The 16,978-nt window shown below is 44.8% G+C and overlaps 1 protein-coding gene across 1 annotated transcript in view; it reads left to right on the top strand.

The window, feature by feature from the left end:
• The window catches only part of LOC115125007 (protein FAM186B-like), a 33,797-nt gene that overhangs the window by 8,778 nt on the left and 8,041 nt on the right, over positions 1-16,978 (top strand). Inside the window, exons 5-8 of the mRNA XM_065002054.1 lie at positions 495-697; positions 1,426-1,590; positions 4,416-4,608; positions 7,927-8,243. Coding sequence (XP_064858126.1) covers positions 495-697; positions 1,426-1,590; positions 4,416-4,608; positions 7,927-8,243 — 878 coding nt within the window. The remainder of the gene's footprint in view (positions 1-494; positions 698-1,425; positions 1,591-4,415; positions 4,609-7,926; positions 8,244-16,978) is intronic.

The following is a 16,978-nucleotide window of genomic DNA, read 5'->3' as shown; positions in this document are numbered from 1 at the left end:
CTTCAGGTGGCAGAGAGAATGTATTGTAAATAAACATCTCTCCAGGTGGCAGAGAGAATGTATTGTAAATAAACATCTCTCCAGGTGGCAGAGAGAATGTATTGTAAATAAACATCTCTCCAGGTGGCAGAGAGAATGTATTGTAAATAAACATCTCTCCAGGTGGCAGAGAGAATGTATTGTAAATAAACATCTCTCCAGGTGGCAGAGAGAATGTGTTGTAAAATAAACATCTCTCCAGGTGGCAGAGAGATAAACATCTCTCCAGGTGGCAGAGAGATAAACATCTCTCCAGGTGGCAGAGAGAATGTATTGTAAATAAACATCTCTCCAGGTGGCAGAGAGATAAACATCTCTCCAGGTGGCAGAGAGATAAACATCTCTCCAGGTGGCAGAGAGAATGTATTGTAAATAAACCTCTCTCCAGGTGGCAGAGAGATAAACATCTCTCCAGGTGGCAGAGAGAATGTGTTGTAAAATAAACATCTTTTCAGGTGGCAGAGAAGCAGAGGAGACCCAGAAGATGTTCTATCCTCGTGCAGAAGACCCAGAAACGCATCCCCGTGAAGATGGCCGAGTCCAGGTCGTGGACAGACCATGTGGAACGCTACAGCTCAGACATGACGTTGGAGGCGGACACGTTGATGAAGACTCGCATGGTGGGAGTGAACCACATCTTCCACGTGGAATCCCAGAGGTAATGTCTGCAGCGCAAAGGGCACCCTTTCTATTCCCTATATAGGGCATTCCCCATAGGGCCCTGGTCAGAAGTAGTGCACTATAAAGGGAATAGTGTGTGAGGCACATTGTGGACAAAGGAGTCCCAGAGGTCTGTATGGTTTTACTCAGATCAAGGTTCAAGAGGGGATCATGTAAGAACAGTTGATCAGTGGTGAGTATAATGTCAATATAGTTAAACTTGTTGCTTGACTTAACACTTTTGGAGCTGCGAGACTTTTTACTTCGCATCTCTAGGTTTCTTCCTAGGTTCCTTCCTATGTTCCTTCCTAGGTTCCTTCCTATGTTCCTTCCTAGGTTCCTTCTTAGGTTCCTTCCTAGGTTCCTTCTTAGGTTCCTTCTTAGGTTCCTTCCTAGGTTCCTTCTTAGGTTTCTTCCTAGGTTCCTTCTTAGGTTCCTTCCTAGGTTCCTTCCATCTAGGGAGTTCTTCCTGGCTACTGTGCTTCTGCTTCTGTCTCTACTTGTTCTAGGGTTTACCGGTGTTTAGGCCGGTAAACTGTACAGCACTTTGTGACAACTGCTGATGTAAAAAAGGGCTTTATAAAATAAATGATTGATGGATGGATTGATTGACTGATTGACGGATGGATTGATTGATTGATTGATGGATGGATTGATTGATTGATTGATGGATGGATTGATTGACTGATTGACGGATGGATTGATTGAAGGGTTCACTTTCTACAGGTCCAACTTGAAGCTGCTCCACCAGGCTGTGGTGAACAGGCATATCTCCCCACAGCTCTACCGCATGCTGAAGGACATAATCATCCAGACACTGAGCAGTGTGGAGAACAGACTACTCTGTCTTATCAGGAGGTTCATAAAGCACAAAGCTCTGCAGCACGTCAGGTACTATAGGCTGGCTGGCTGGCTGGCTGGGTGGCTGGCTGGCTGGCTGGGTGGCTGGGTGGGTGGCTGGCTGGCTGGCTGGCTGGGTGGGTGGCTGGATTGATGGATGATGGATGGGTGGCTAGTCGGTTGGTTGGCTGGCTGGCTGGGTGGATTGATGGATGATGGATGGGTGGCTAGTCGGTTGGTTGGTTGGTTGGCTGGGTGGATTGATGGATGATGGATGGGTGGCTAGTCGGTTGGTTGGTTGGTTGGCTGGGTGGATTGATGGATGATGGATGGGTGGCTAGTCGGTTGGTTGGTTGGTTGGCTGGGTGGATTGATGGATGATGGATGGGTGGCTAGTCGGTTGGTTGGTTGGCTGGGTGGATTGATGGATGATGGATGGGTGGCTAGTCGGTTGGTTGGTTGGCTGGGTGGATCGATGGATGATGGATGGGTAGCTAGTCAGTTGGTTGGTTGTCTGGTTGGCTGTCTGGTTGACTGGTTTGCTGACTGATTTAGTTCCTGTCTGGCTTTAACATAGTTTGGTCCCAAAATGGCCTCTAGGTAGTTGTAGGGCAGTGGAGGCTCCTCAGCGGAGGAAGGGGAGGACCATCCTCAGTGATTTCATTAAAAAAAAATAAAACATTTAAAAAGTTATACTTTTTAGATAGAACGTAACTAAATATAATCACGTCAACAAATAATTTATTAAAACACACTATTTTGCAACGAAGGTCTACAGTAGCCTCAACAGCACTCTGTAGGGTAACACCATGGTGTAGCCGGAGGACAGTTAGCTTCTGTCCTCCTCTGGGTACATTGACTTCAGTAAAAAACAGAGGAGGCTCATGGTTCTCACCACCTTCCATAGATTTACATAGGTTGGAGGATGTCCTCCGGAAGTTGTCGTAATTACTATCAGAGCTCTTGTAGCATGAACTGACATGTCTCCCACCATATCAAACGATCAGAGAAGGAATCTAGTACTGAAAGCATAAGCTACAGCTACATAGCACTGCAGTGCATAACATGTGGTGAGTAGTTGACTCAAAGAGAGAGAAAGACAATAGTTTAACAGTTTTGAACAAATTGATTTCTTACAATTTGAAGGAGACGCAAGAGAGAGATAGAGAGAGATTGTCATTTTTTCTCCAGTTTCACTTAGCTAGCAAATGCAGCTAGTTAGTCTATCCTACTCAAACACCCTGCTCAAACAGAGGGATGCTATGTTAGCTTGCTGGCTATAACAGAGGGATGCTATGTTAGCTAGCTGGCTATGACAGAGGGATGCTATGTTAGCTAGCTGGCTATAACAGAGGGATGTTATGTTAGCTAGCTGGCTATAACAGAGGGATGCTATGTTAGCTAGCTGGCTATAACAGAGGGATGTTATGTTAGCTAGCTGGCTATAACCGAGGGATGCTATGTTAGCTAGCTGGCTATAACAGAGGGATGCTATGTTAGCTAGCTGGCTATTACAGAGGGATGCTATGTTAGCTAGCTGGCTATGACAGAGGGATGCTATGTTAGCTAGCTGGCTATAACAGAGGGATGTTATGTTAGCTAGCTGGCTATAACCGAGGGATGCTATGTTAGCTAGCTGGCTATAACAGAGGGATGCTATGTTAGCTAGCTGGCTATTACAGAGGGATGCTATGTTAGCTAGCTGGCTATGACTGAGGGATGCTATGTTAGCTAGCTGGCTATGACAGAGGGATGCTATGTTAGCTAGCTGGCTATAACAGAGGGATGCTATGTTAGCTAGCTGGCTATAACAGAGGGATGCTATGTTAGCTAGCTGGCTATGACAGAGGGATGCTATGTTAGCTAGCTGGCTATAACAGAGGGATGCTATGTTAGCTAGCTGGCTATAACATAGGGATGCTATGTTAGCCAGCTGGCTATAACATAGGGATGCTATGTTAGCTAGCTGGCTATGACTATCCAACACGGGAACTCTTCCAAGTCAAGGTATGCCTTTGGTTTTAGTAATTTATTGCCACCGGGGCCCGCCGGTGTAACTGCTTACTGACTATACACTGTAACGTTACTGCAGGATTGTAGTGGGTTTACTAACACATGAGTTATTTTAGCTATGTTGACTATGACGTTACTTTAGCTAATATGGGGACAATGGTGTAGGCTGTGTGTAGCGGTTATGATATGGTTTAGCTTGGAAAGGTTTTTTCCGCCTGTTCACATACAGCAGATGTGTTGTGCATTGAAGTCCAAAAGCGAAGGGAAAAGGTGAGAGGAGTAGAGTGCATAGATGCAAGATGGAATACAACGTGGCTGTTATGAAAGTGAACTGTGTTTACGCGTGATCAGGGGTGTATTCATTACGCCGATCCTGTTGAAAAACATTTCTTAAACGGAAGCAAACAGAATGAAACGGGGATAAATGTACCTGAATTTGTCCAATAGAAACTCTCATTTGCAACTGTTGGACTAATGATTACAGCCTATATCTATATATAGCCTATATATATATGGCAAGAGTGTGCAAGCTGGTATTGAATGTGTCACTGTCTGTCACCTCTATTTTTTTCTCTCAACCTTTTTAGCCACCTAGGTTGTAAACGTTCATTCATAAGCTAGGTTGTTGCAACCTCGTGATGGGTATAGGGCAAGTGTTTGTATCATGTAGTATCCGATACCTATCACTGTTACATTGAACTGGGTCAATGGAAGGTGAATGACAGTCATCCAATATGCTGTAATAGAAATAAGGCCATGCTCATGAAAACAAAAAAAAATATGTTGCTGTAGTGAACTATGATACTTGTTTGAAATTGGTCAAATCTAAACGCTAACTACAAATAATTTTTATTACAAAACAGAAACAATCTGAATGCTAGACTGCTCTTGGCACGTGACATGAGCGATGGACAGGCGGCCAAGGACTTGTTCGAGTCCCTAGAAAGACTGGACGTGCACCAATCTACTATGACGAGGCATTGGTCTGAGAAGCAAACTTCCATTGAACTGACACGGACCAGATGCCTGGCGCACATGCTCTACCTCTTCAGTCAGGTTAGGAGGAGTCAATGTGGTTGAGGGGTAGACGTTAATGCAGAAATATAAATAGGAACTTTTAGGAGGGAATTATTTTTTGTTTTTGATACCTCAGAACCAGGATTCTATTCCTAGGTCAGGATTTTTACATATCTAGTTTTTATATACTCTATTATGTTCTACTCTACTCTATACTACACTACTCTACTCTACAATACTATACTCTACTCTACACCACTATACTCTACACCACTACTCTACACTACTCTTCTTTACTCTACACTACTATACTCTACTCTACACTACTCTACTCTACTATTCTGTACTCTACACTACAATACTCTACACTTCTATACTCTACACTACTCTACTCTACTATTCTGTACTCTACACTACACTACTCTACTCTACTATTCTGTAATCTACACTACAATACTCTACACTACTTTGCTCAAATCTACTATACTCTACTATACTCTATACTACACTACTCTACTATTCTGTACTCTACACTACAATACTCTACACTACTGTACTGTACTCTACTCTACTACTCTACACTACTATACTATACTCTACACCACTATACTGTACTCTACACTACTCTACTACTCTACTCTACACTACACTACACTACTCTACTATACACTATTCTACTCTACACTACTATACTCTAATCTACACTAATCTACACTACACTACACCACTATACTGTACTCTACTCTACACTTCTCTACTCTACTATACCCTATACTCTTATACTCTACACTGCTATGCTCTACACCACCTTACTCTACTCTACACCACTACACTCTACACTACTATATTCTACACTACTCTACACCACTATACTCCACTATACTCTAATCTACACCACCTTACTCTACTCTACACCACTATACTCTACACTGATATACTCCACTCTACTCTACACCACTATACTCTACACCACTATACTCTACACTGATACACTCCACTATACTCCACTCTACTCTACACCACTATACTCTACACTACCATACTCTACACTACTATACTCTACACACTATACTCTACACTACTCTACACCACCACACTCTACACTACTATACTCTACACCACTATACTCTACACTACTATGCTCCACACTACATAACTATACTCTACTATACACTACTATACACCACTATACTATACTCTACATTACTCTACACCACTATACTCTACTATACTATACACTGCTATACTCTACACTACTCCACACCGCTATACTCTACACTACTGTACTCTACATTACTCTACACCGCTATACTCTACTATACTATACTATACACTGCTATACTCTACACTACTCCACACCGCTATACTCTACACTACTATGCTCCACACTACACAACTATACTCTACTCTACACTACTATACACCACTATACACTACTCTACTATACTCTACATTACTCTACACCGCTATACTCTACTATACTATACTATACTATACTATACACTGCTATACTCTACACTACTCCACACCGCTATACTCTACACTACTGTACTCTACACTACACTGCTATACTCTACACTACTCCACACCGCTATACTCTACACTACTGTACTCTACACTACACTGCTATACTCTACACTACTTTACTATACTATACACTACTCTACACCACTATACTCTACACTACTATACTCTACACCACTATACTCTACACTGCTATACTCTACATGCCACCACTATGCTCCACACTACTCTACTCTACACCACTATACTCTGCACCACTATACTCTACACTACTATACTCTACACTACTCTACACCACTATACTCTACACCGCTATACTCTGCATGCCACCACTATACTCCACTCTACTATACCCTGCGCCACTATACTCTACTATACTCTACACCACTATACTCTATACCACTATACTCTACACTACTATACTCTACACTACGCTACACCACTATACTCTACACTGCTATACACCACTATACTCTACCCTGCTATACTCTACATGCCACCACTATACTCCACTCTACTATACCCTGCACCACTATACTCTACACTACTCTACACCACTATACTCCACTCTACTATACCCTGCACCACTATACTCTACACTACTATACTCTACATCACTATACTCTACACTACTCTACACCACCACACTCTACACTACTATACTCTACACCGCTATACTCTACACTACTATGCTCCACACTACACAACTATACTCTACTCTACACTACTCTACACCACTATACACTACTCTACTATACTCTACATTACTCTACACCGCTATACTCTACTATACTATACTATACACTGCTATACTCTACACTACTCCACACCGCTATACTCTACACTACTCTACTCTACACTACACTGCTATACTCTACACTACTTTACTATACTATACACTACTCTACACCACTATACTCTACACTACTATACTCTACACCACTATACTCTGCACTACACTGCTATACTCTACACTGCTATACACTACTCTACACTACTCTACTCTACACTACTCTACACTACTATACTCTACACTGCTATACTCTGCACTACTCTGTCCTACTCTGCTCTACACTACTCTACTCTACTGTACACTACACTACTCTGTCCTACTCTACTCTACACTACTCTACTGTGTACTACACTACACTACTCTGTCCCACTCTACTCTACACTACTCTACTGTACACTCCACTACTGTACTCTACTCTACTGTACTCTACTCTACTGTACACCACACTACTCTGTCCTACTCTACTATACACTACTCTACTGTACACTACACTACTGTCCTAGTCTACTATACTCTACACTACTCTACTCTACTGTACACTACACTACTCTGTCCTACTCTACTCTACCCTACCCTACTCTACTGTACACTACACTACTCTGTCCTACTCTACTCTACACTACTCTACTGTACACTCCACTACTGTACTCTACTCTACTGTACTCTACTGTACACCACACTACTCTGTCCTACTCTACTCTACTGTACACTACACTACTCTGTCCTACTCTACACTACTCTACTCTACTGTACACCACACTACTCTGTCCTACTCTACTCTACTGTACACTACACTACTCTGTCCTACTCTACTCTACACTACTCTACTCTACTTTACTCTACACTACTCTGTCCTACTCTACTGTACACTACACTACTCTGTCCTACTCTACTATACTCTACACTACTCTACTCTACTATACTCTACACTACTCTGTCCTACTCTACTCTACACTACTTACTCTACTGTACACTACACTACTCTATCCTACTCTACTCTACACTACTCTGTCCTACTTTACTCTACCCTATCTCAACAGCTGAGAGTGGACTACAACTTGCATCTGGCTGCTCCAGTCCCATGCAACACCAGCCAGGATCTGCCCCATCCCATCATGACGGTGGTGCCTACCAAACTACAGTGGTCTCTGAGGCCCAGTCCCAGCTCCAATCTTCCATCATCCCTGTCACTGGAACGTCTAGCCCCATCTTCACCATCCACACACCTATACCCACCTACACACCTCGCTTCGCCTGCACAACCACACCCGTCGTCATTGGCACACCATCCCCCATCTTCCCAGGTGCACTTACCCCCACCTTTACCTGAGACATGCCCATGGAGCAGTGTTCCCAGGTAGGCTACACACAAACACAACACACCACGTCATTTAGCTCAGTGTTTTGTTTGCTTTTTAGTTTTATCTCCAGTTGAACTTTTCAATCTCTAGATAGAACCCTCTGATAATAATTATTATTAATATCAGGGACATCAACTACTAACACACCTAACCCTGTATCCCCCAACCACATCAACTACTAACACACCCTGTATCCCCCAACCACATCAACTACTAACACACCCTGTATCCCCCAACCACATCAACTACTAACACACCTTGTATCCCCCAACCACATCAACTACTAACACACCTTGTATCCCCCAACCACATCAACTACTAACACACCTTGTATCCCCCAACCACATCAACTACTAACACACCTTGTATCCCCCAACCACATCAACTACTAACACACCTAACCCTGTATCCCCCAACCACATCAACTACTAACACACCTAACCCTGTATCCCCCAACCACATCAACTACTAACACACCCTGTATCCCCCAACCACATCAACTACTAACACACCTAACCCTGTATCCCCCAACCACATCAACTACTAACACACCTAACCCTGTATCCCCCAACCACATCAACTACTAACACACCCTGTATCCCCCAACCACATCAACTACTAACACACCCTGTATCCCCCAACCACATCAACTACTAACACACCTTGTATCCCCCAACCACATCAACTACTAACACACCTTGTATCCCCCAACCACATCAACTACTAACACACCTTGTATCCCCCAACCACATCAACTACTAACACACCTTGTATCCCCCAACCACATCAACTACTAACACACCTAACCCTGTATCCCCCAACCACATCAACTACTAACACACCTTGTATCCCCCAACCACATCAACTACTAACACACCTAACCCTGTATCCCCCAACCACATCAACTACTAACACACCTAACCCTGTATCCCCCAACCACATCAACTACTAACACACCTTGTATCCCCCAACCACATCAACTACTAACACACCTAACCCTGTATCCCCCAACCACATCAACTACTAACACACCTAACCCTGTATCCCCCAACCACATCAACTACTAACACACCTAACCCTGTATCCCCCAACCACATCAACTACTAACACATCTAACCCTGTATCCCCCAACCACATCAACTACTAACACACCCTGTATCCCCCAACCACATCAACTACTAACACACCTAACCCTGTATCACCCAACCACATCAACTACTAACACACCTAACCCTGTATCCCCCAACCACATGAACTACTAACACACCTAACCCTGTATCCCCCAACCACATCAACTACTAACACACCTAACCCTGTATCCCCCAACCACATCAACTACTAACACACCTAACCCTGTATCCCCCAACCACATCAACTATTAACACACCTAACCCTGTATCCCCCAACCACATCAACTACTAACACACCTAACCCTGTATCCCCCAACCACATCAACTACTAACACACCTAACCCTGTATCCCCCAACCACATCATCTACTAACACACCTAACCCTGTATCCCCCAACCACATCAACTACTAACACACCCTGTATCCCCCAACCACATCAACTACTAACACACCCTGTATCCCCCAACCACATCAACTACTAACACACCCTGTATCCCCAACCACATCAACTACTAACACACCTTGTATCCCCCAACCACATCCCCAACCACATCAACACATCAACTACTAACACACCTTGTATCCCCCAACCACATCAACTACTAACACACCTTGTATCCCCCAACCACATCAAATACATTTACATTTAAGTCATTTAGCAGACGCTCTTATCCAGAGCGACTTACTACTAACACACCTTGTATCCCCCAACCACATCAACTACTAACACACCTAACCCTGTATCCCCCAACCACATCAACTACTAACACACCTTGTATCCCCCAACCACATCAACTACTAACACACCTAACCCTGTATCCCCCAACCACATCAACTACTAACACACCTAACCCTGTATCCCCCAACCACATCAACTACTAACACACCTTGTATCCCCCAACCACATCAACTACTAACACACCTAACCCTGTATCCCCCAACCACATCAACTACTAACACACCTAACCCTGTATCCCCCAACCACATCACCTACTAACACACCTAACCCTGTATCCCCCAACCACATCAACTACTAACACATCTAACCCTGTATCCCCCAACCACATCAACTACTAACACACCCTGTATCCCCCAACCACATCAACTACTAACACACCCTGTATCCCCAACCACATCAACTACTAACACACCTAACCCTGTATCCCCCAACCACATCAACTACTAACACACCTAACCCTGTATCCCCCAACCACATCAACTACTAACACACCTAACCCTGTATCCCCCAACCACATCAACTACTAACACACCTAACCCTGTATCCCCCAACCACATCAACTACTAACACACCTAACCCTGTATCCCCCAACCACATCAACTACTAACACACCTAACCCTGTATCCCCCAACCAAATCAACTACTAACACACCTAACCCTGTATCCCCCAACCACATCAACTACTAACACACCTAACCCTGTATCCCCCAACCACATCAACTACTAACACACCCTGTATCCCCCAATCACATCAACTACTAACACACCCTGTATCCCCCAACCACATCAACTACTAACACACCCTGTATCCCCAACCACATCAACTACTAACACACCTAACCCTGTATCCCCCAACCACATCAACTACTAACACACCTAACCCTGTATCCCCAACCACATCAACTACTAACACACCCTGTATCCCCCAACCACATCAACTACTAACACACCCTGTATCCCCAACCACATCAACTACTAACACACCCCAACCACATCAACTACTAACACACCTTGTATCCCCCAACCACATCAACTACTAACACACCCTGTATCCCCCAACCACATCAAATACTAACACACCCTGTATCCCCCAACCACATCAACTACTAACACACCTAACCCTGTATCCCCCAACCACATCAACTACTAACACACCTAACCCTGTATCCCCCAACCACATCAACTACTAACACACCTAACCTTGTATCCCCCAACCACATCAACTACTAACACACCTTGTATCCCCCAACCACATCAACTACTAACACACCTTGTATCCCCCAACCACATCAACTACTAACACACCTAACCCTGTATCCCCCAACCACATCAACTACTAACACACCTTGTATCCCCCAACCACATCAACTACTAACACACCTAACCCTGTATCCCCCAACCACATCAACTACTAACACACCTAACCCTGTATCCCCCAACCACATCAACTACTAACACACCTTGTATCCCCCAACCACATCAACTACTAACACACCTAACCCTGTATCCCCCAACCACATCAACTACTAACACACCTAACCCTGTATCCCCCAACCACATCAACTACTAACACACCTAACCCTGTATCCCCCAACCACATCAACTACTAACACATCTACTCCTGTATCCCCCAAACACATCAACTACTAACACACCTGTATCCCCCAACCACATCAACTCAACTAACACACCTAACCCTGTATCCCCCAACCACATCAACTACTAACACACCTAACCCTGTATCCCCAACCACATCAACTACTAACACACCTAACCCTGTATCCCCCAACCACATCAACTACTAACACATCTAACCCTGTATCCCCCAACCACATCAACTACTAACACACCCTGTATCCCCCAACCACATCAACTACTAACCACCCTGTATCCCCCAACCACATCAACTACTAACACACCTAACCCTGTATCCCCCAACCACATCAACTACTAACACACCTAACCCTGTATCCCCCAACCACATCAACTACTAACACACCTAACCCTGTATCCCCAACCACATCAACTACTAACACACCTAACCCTGTATCCCCCAACCACATCAACTACTAACACACCTAACCCTGTATCCCCCAACCACATCAACTACTAACACACCTAACCCTGTATCCCCCAACCACATCATCTACTAACACACCTAACCCTGTATCCCCCAACCACATCAACTACTAAACACCTAACCCTGTATCCCCCAACCACATCAACTACTAACACACCCTGTATCCCCCAACCACATCAACTACTAACACACCTGTATCCCCCAACCACATCAACTACTAACCACCCTGTATCACCCCAACCACATCAACTACTAACACACCTTGTATCCCCCAACCACATCAACTACTAACACACCTTGTATCCCCCAACCACATCAACTACTAACACACCTTGTATCCCCCAACCACATCAACACACATTTACATTTACATCATTTAACAGACGCTCTTATCCCCCAACCACACTTACTACTAACACACCTTGTATCCCCCAACCACATCAACTACTAACACACCTTGTATCCCCCAACCACATCAACTACTAACACACCTAACCCTGTATCCCCAACCACATCAACTACTAACACACCTAACCCTGTATCCCCCAACCACATCAACTACTAACACACCTTGTATCCCCAACCACATCAACTACTAACACACCCTGTATCCCCCAACCACATCAACTACTAACCTAACCCTGTATCCCCCAACCACATCAACTACTAACACACCTAACCTTGTATCCCCCAACCACATCAACTACTAACACTAACCTTGTATCCCCCAACCACATCAACTACTAACACACCTTGTATCCCCAACCACATCAACTACTAACATCAACCTAACCCTGTATCCCCCAACCACATCAACTACTAACACACCTTGTATCCCCCAACCACATCAACTACTAACACACCTAACCCTGTATCCCCCAACCACATCAACTACTAACACACCTAACCCTGTATCCCCCAACCACATCAACTACTAACACACCTAACCCTGTATCCCCCAACCACATCAACTACTAACACACCTAACCCTGTATCCCCCTACCACATCAACTACTAACACACCTAACCCTGTATCCCCCAACCACATGAACTACTAAATCATCTACTCCTGTATCCCCCAAACACATCAACTACTAACACACCTTGTATCCCCCAACCACATCAACTACTAACACACCTAACCCTGTATCCCCCAACCACATCAACTACTAACACACCTAACCCTGTATCCCCCAACCACATCAACTACTAACACACCTAACCCTGTATCCCCCAACCACATCAACTACTAACACATCTAACCCTGTATCCCCCAACCACATCAACTACTAACACACCCTGTATCCCCCAACCACATCAACTACTAACACACCCTGTATCCCCAACCACATCAACTACTAACACACCTAACCCTGTATCCCCCAACCACATCAACTACTAACACACCTAACCCTGTATCCCCCAACCACATCAACTACTAACACACCTAACCCTGTATCCCCCAACCACATCAACTACTAACACACCTAACCCTGTATCCCCCAACCACATCAACTACTAACACACCTAACCCTGTATCCCCCAACCACATCAACTACTAACACACCTAACCCTGTATCCCCCAACCATCATCATCTACTAACACACCTAACCCTGTATCCCCCAACCACATCAACTACTAACACACCTAACCCTGTATCCCCCAACCACATCAACTACTAACACACCCTGTATCCCCCAACCACATCAACTACTAACACACCCTGTATCCCCCAACCACATCAACTACTAACACACCCTGTATCCCCCAACCACATCAACTACTAACACACCTTGTATCCCCCAACCACATCAACTACTAACACACCTTGTATCCCCCAACCACATCAACTACTAACACACCTTGTATCCCCCAACCACATCAACTACATTTACATTTAAGTCATTTAGCAGACGCTCTTATCCAGAGCGACTTACTACTAACACACCTTGTATCCCCCAACCACATCAACTACTAACACACCTAACCCTGTATCCCCCAAACACATCAACTACTAACACACCTTGTATCCCCCAACCACATCAACTACTAACACACCTAACCCTGTATCCCCCAACCACATCAACTACTAACACACCTAACCCTGTATCCCCCAACCACATCAACTACTAACACACCTTGTATCCCCCAACCACATCAACTACTAACACACCTAACCCTGTATCCCCCAACCACATCAACTACTAACACACCTAACCCTGTATCCCCCAACCACATCACCTACTAACACACCTAACCCTGTATCCCCCAACCACATCAACTACTAACACATCTAACCCTGTATGCCCCAACCACATCAACTACTAACACACCCTGTATCCCCCAACCACATCAACTACTAACACACCTAACCCTGTATCCCCAACCACATCAACTACTAACACACCTAACCCTGTATCCCCCAACCACATCAACTACTAACACACCTAACCCTGTATCCCCCAACCACATCAACTACTAACACACCTAACCCTGTATCCCCCAACCACATCAACTACTAACACACCTAACCCTGTATCCCCCAACCACATCAACTACTAACACACCTAACCCTGTATCCCCCAACCACATCAACTACTAACACACCTAACCCTGTATCCCCCAACCACATCAACTACTAACACACCTAACCCTGTATCCCCCAACCACATCAACTACTAACACACCTAACCCTGTATCCCCCAACCACATCAACTACTAACACATCTAACCCTGTATCCCCCAACCACATCAACTACTAACACACCCTGTATCCCCCAACCACATCAACTACTAACACACCCTGTATCCCCCAACCACATCAACTACTAACACACCTAACCCTGTATCCCCCAACCACATCAACTACTAACACACCTAACCCTGTATCCCCCAACCACATCAACTACTAACACACCTAACCCTGTATCCCCCAACCACATCAACTACTAACACACCTAACCCTGTATCCCCCAACCACATCAACTACTAACACACCTAACCCTGTATCCCCCAACCACATCAACTACTAACACACCTAACCCTGTATCCCCCAACCACATCATCTACTAACACACCTAACCCTGTATCCCCCAACCACATCAACTACTAACACACCTAACCCTGTATCCCCAACCACATCAACTACTAACACACCCTGTATCCCCCAACCACATCAACTACTAACACACCCTGTATCCCCCAACCACATCAACTACTAACACACCCTGTATCCCCAACCACATCAACTACTAACACACCTTGTATCCCCCAACTACATCAACTACTAACACACCTTGTATCCCCCAACCACATCAACTACTAACACACCTTGTATCCCCCAACCACATCAACTACATTTACATTTAAGTCATTTAGCAGACGCTCTTATCCAGAGCGACTTACTACTAACACACCTTGTATCCCCCAACCACATCAACTACTAACACACCTTGTATCCCCCAACCACATCAACTACTAACACACCTAACCCTGTATCCCCCAACCACATCAACTACTAACACACCTAACCCTGTATCCCCCAACCACATCAACTACTAACACACCTTGTATCCCCCAACCACATCAACTACTAACACACCTAACCCTGTATCCCCCAACCACATCAACTACTAACACACCTAACCCTGTATCCCCCAACCACATCACCTACTAACACACCTAACCCTGTATCCCCCAACCACATCAACTACTAACACATCTAACCCTGTATCCCCCAACCACATCAACTACTAACACACCCTGTATCCCCCAACCACATCAAATACTAACACACCCTGTATCCCCCCCAACCACACACCTAAACTACTAACACACCTAACCCTGTATCCCCCAACCACATCAACTACTAACACACCTAACCCTGTATCCCCCAACCACATCAACTACTAACACACCTAACCCTGTATCCCCCAACCACATCAACTACTAACACATGTATCCCCCAACCACATCAACTACTAACACACCTAACCCTGTATCCCCAACCACATCAACTACTAACACACCTTGTATCCCCCAACCACATCAACTACTAACACACCTAACCCTGTATCCCCCAACCACATCAACTACTAACACACCTAACCCTGTATCCCCCAACCACATCAACTACTAACACACCTAACCCTGTATCCCCCAACCACATCAACTACTAACACACCTAACCCTGTATCCCCCAACCACATCAACTACTAAACACCTAACCCTGTATCCCCCAACCACATCAACTACTAACACACCTAACCCTGTATCCCCCAACCACATCAACTACTAACACACCTAACCCTGTATCCCCAACCACATCAACTAAACACCTAACCCTGTATCCCCCAACCACATCAACTACTAAACACTAACCCTGTATCCCCCAACCACATCAACTATAACACACTAACCCTGTATCCCCCAACATCAACTACTAACACACCCTGTATCCCCCAACCACATCAACTACTAACACACTAACCCTGTATCCCCCAACCACATCAACTACTAACACCTAACCCTGTATCCCCCAACCACATCAACTACTAACACACCTAACCCTGTATCCCCCAACCACATCAACTACTAACACACCTAACCCTGTATCCCCAACCACATCAACTACTAACACACCTAACCCTGTATCCCCCAACCACATCAACTACTAACACACCTAACCCTGTATCCCAACCACATCAACTACTAACACACCTAACCCTGTATCCCCCAACCACATCAACTACTAACACACCTAACCCTGTATCCCATCCAAC

Source organism: Oncorhynchus nerka, linkage group LG15 (genome assembly GCF_034236695.1).
Source record: "Oncorhynchus nerka isolate Pitt River linkage group LG15, Oner_Uvic_2.0, whole genome shotgun sequence".
NCBI lineage: Eukaryota > Metazoa > Chordata > Actinopteri > Salmoniformes > Salmonidae > Oncorhynchus > Oncorhynchus nerka.
The sequence above is the reverse complement of the archived record's forward strand: the minus strand, read 5'-3'. Positions and strand labels throughout refer to the sequence as shown.